Source organism: Montipora capricornis, chromosome 3, assembly GCF_036669925.1.
Source record: "Montipora capricornis isolate CH-2021 chromosome 3, ASM3666992v2, whole genome shotgun sequence".
Lineage (NCBI taxonomy): Eukaryota > Metazoa > Cnidaria > Anthozoa > Scleractinia > Acroporidae > Montipora > Montipora capricornis.
This window is the reverse complement of record NC_090885.1, coordinates 56,325,252-56,327,751: the sequence shown is the minus strand read 5'-3', so window position 1 is coordinate 56,327,751 and position 2,500 is coordinate 56,325,252. Positions and strand designations below refer to the sequence as shown.

At 45.6% G+C, this 2,500-nt stretch overlaps 2 protein-coding genes across 2 annotated transcripts in view; both read right to left on the bottom strand.

The window, feature by feature from the left end:
• LOC138043453 (E3 ubiquitin-protein ligase DZIP3-like) overlaps positions 1–2,500 on the bottom strand; it is a 27,527-nt gene that overhangs the window by 5,666 nt on the left and 19,361 nt on the right. The gene's annotated exons all lie outside the window — the stretch shown is intronic.
• Positions 1,560–2,500, bottom strand: part of LOC138042266 (uncharacterized) — a 949-nt gene continuing 8 nt past the window's right edge. The window contains exon 1 of the mRNA XM_068888110.1: positions 1,560–2,500. This exon is cut by the window's right edge and continues 8 nt beyond it. Within this exon, the coding sequence (XP_068744211.1) occupies positions 1,560–2,279 (720 nt within the window). The 5' untranslated portion in view covers positions 2,280–2,500.

Sequence of the window (2,500 nt, the reverse complement as noted above, 5' to 3'; positions counted from 1 at the left end):
TCTTCAGACTCAATTTCATAATTGTGAGATTCCAAGTCTCCCACTGGGTGTCTCGAAGCATAATCTGCTGGGTTTGAGGCACCAGGGCGATATTCTACTGTGAATCGGTACTGCTGTAGCACCATGTGCCAACGTTCTATCCTGGCGGACGGTTTAGAGGTGGGGTTGTTAAAAAAGGAAACCAGAGGTTGATGGTCTGTGATTACTTTAAATTCCCCTCCATAGATGAACAAGTGAAAGCGCTTTACAGCCCAGTAAACTGACAAAGCTTCACGATCAATCTGTGGATATCTAGCTTGGGTTGGTGTCAGTGGAGAACTGGCATAATGCAAAGGTGTCACTTCATTAGTCGAAACATCTTTCTGGGCCAGGACAGCACCTAAACCAATGGGACTACCATCGACAAAGATGGAAGTAGGTTTCTTTGGATCAAAGTATCCAAGGGTAGTCTTGGTAAATAGTGCCGCTTTTAGGCGTTCGAATGATGACTGTTCTTCCTCAGTCCACTGCCACTTCACTCCATTACAGGTCAGCTGTCGAAGAGGCCTGGTGATTAGTGCAAAATTCTTGATGAACCTAGAGCCGCCTGCAGCTGAGCTAAGGAGGCTTCGTACTTCAGATACATTGGTTGGTGGCACAACATTTTGAAGAGCTTCAACCTTTTTAGGGTCAGGTGACATGCCCTGTTCAGAGAACACATGGCCAAAGAAGAGAATAGTGGTAACTCGAAATTGACACTTAGGTAAGTTTATTGTCAGACCACTCTCCTGTAGTTGACGGAACACTTGTCTCAGATGTCGGTCATGAGTGTCTTGGTCTGCGCCCCCAACATAGATGTCATCACTGATGTTCTTGACGCAGGGTATGCCACGGATTGCATCACCCACCTTCTTTTGGAAGATTTCTGCTGCGCACGAGAGACCAAAATTGAGACGTTTGTATTGGAACAGTCCAACGTGTGTAGAAAACGTGCTCAGTGCTCTCGAGTCGGGATGCAATGGGATCTGATGGTACTCTTGGTTTAAGTCGATCTTACTGAACACTTTACAACCGTTCAAGTCCGACACTACGTCATCTATGGTGGGTACGATGTGTCGCTCCCTGATGATAGCTTTGTTTAATGAACGCATGTCCACACAAATTCTAATCTCGTTCGGTTTATTCGGCTTGGGCACAACAACAATTGGCGATACCCAAGGGGTGGGGCCTTCTACGCGTTCAATGATGTCATCTTTTTCGAGCTGTTTGAGTTTTTCCTCCGCCTGTTTTCTTACATGGAAAGGGAATCGGCGATGTGGCTGAGCCACGGGTTTGACAGATTCATCTACATGTATGCGTGCTCGTTCACCTTTGTATTTACCCATTCCACTGGTTAGATTAGGAAATTCCTTGAGAAAATCTGGGGCATCAGGTGGTAGGCTAACAGGAGGTTCGACCGTACTAACTGCTTTAATAAGATTTAATGTTTGTGAGGTTGTCCAGCTAAGTATGGAGCTTGATGAACCCTTTGCGACATAGAATGTTTCCACGGATGAGCAGCTACCACTGGTGACAGTGGCTCAGAACTTTCCACACAGGGTTAGTGGCTTATCAGACATGTATGGATACAGTTTAGCACTTGTTTCAGCCAGTTGTGGCTTTGATTTAAGGCCATCAAAGTCTCTCTTGCTTAAGATATTCACGGTTGCTCCTGAATCTGCTATAATGCAGATTGGTGTGTTCATGATGGTGACCTGAAAGATAGGCTTGCCAGCTTCGTGTCCCTGTACACCAATGTTAAAAGTATACTCTTCACTGTTGTCACTATCAACACCGACTAGAGATGACATTTCACTACTCGGAGACTCTTCAACATCTGTAGACCTGACATGGTATTTACCTCTTGACGTTTTCTTTGGGTGCAAAGATTTGGACCGGTTATTGGGTTTGCCACGACAAACTTTGGAGAAATGGTTCATTTTGCCACAGTTCAAACACTTTTTACCTTGAGCGGGGCAAGTTCCTTGATGTGGGTAATTTCCACCACATAAACCACACCTATTGTTACGCAATCCAGACTTTGGTAGACCACGAGAATTCTCTTTCTGCTGAACGTCGGTTGCTTTATTTCTACCATAGCCCAGTGCATTGGATTGCTGTTTCTCCATCTCACTGGTCTGTTCGTCGGCGGTTTCCATGGCGCGAGCTACTTTCAACAATTTCTCAAGATTGAGGCTCTGTTCGATTGCTTTACGTCTCAGGCGAAGCGATGAGGTTCCTTGAATAATCTGCCGCTTCATTTCCAATTCGGGATCGGCGAATTGACACTTGCGTGCTAACAGCTGGAGACGTGTGTAAAACTCGACAATGTTTTCACCAGACTTTTGCGTTTCCTGACGAAAGACATAGACGTGATAACCCACACACTTTTTACGGCAGTCTTGTATTCGTCACTTCCTTCCGGCGGTTCTGGAACAGTAAGGGTCTCAAACACATCACAGGTTTCTTCTCCCACGTAATG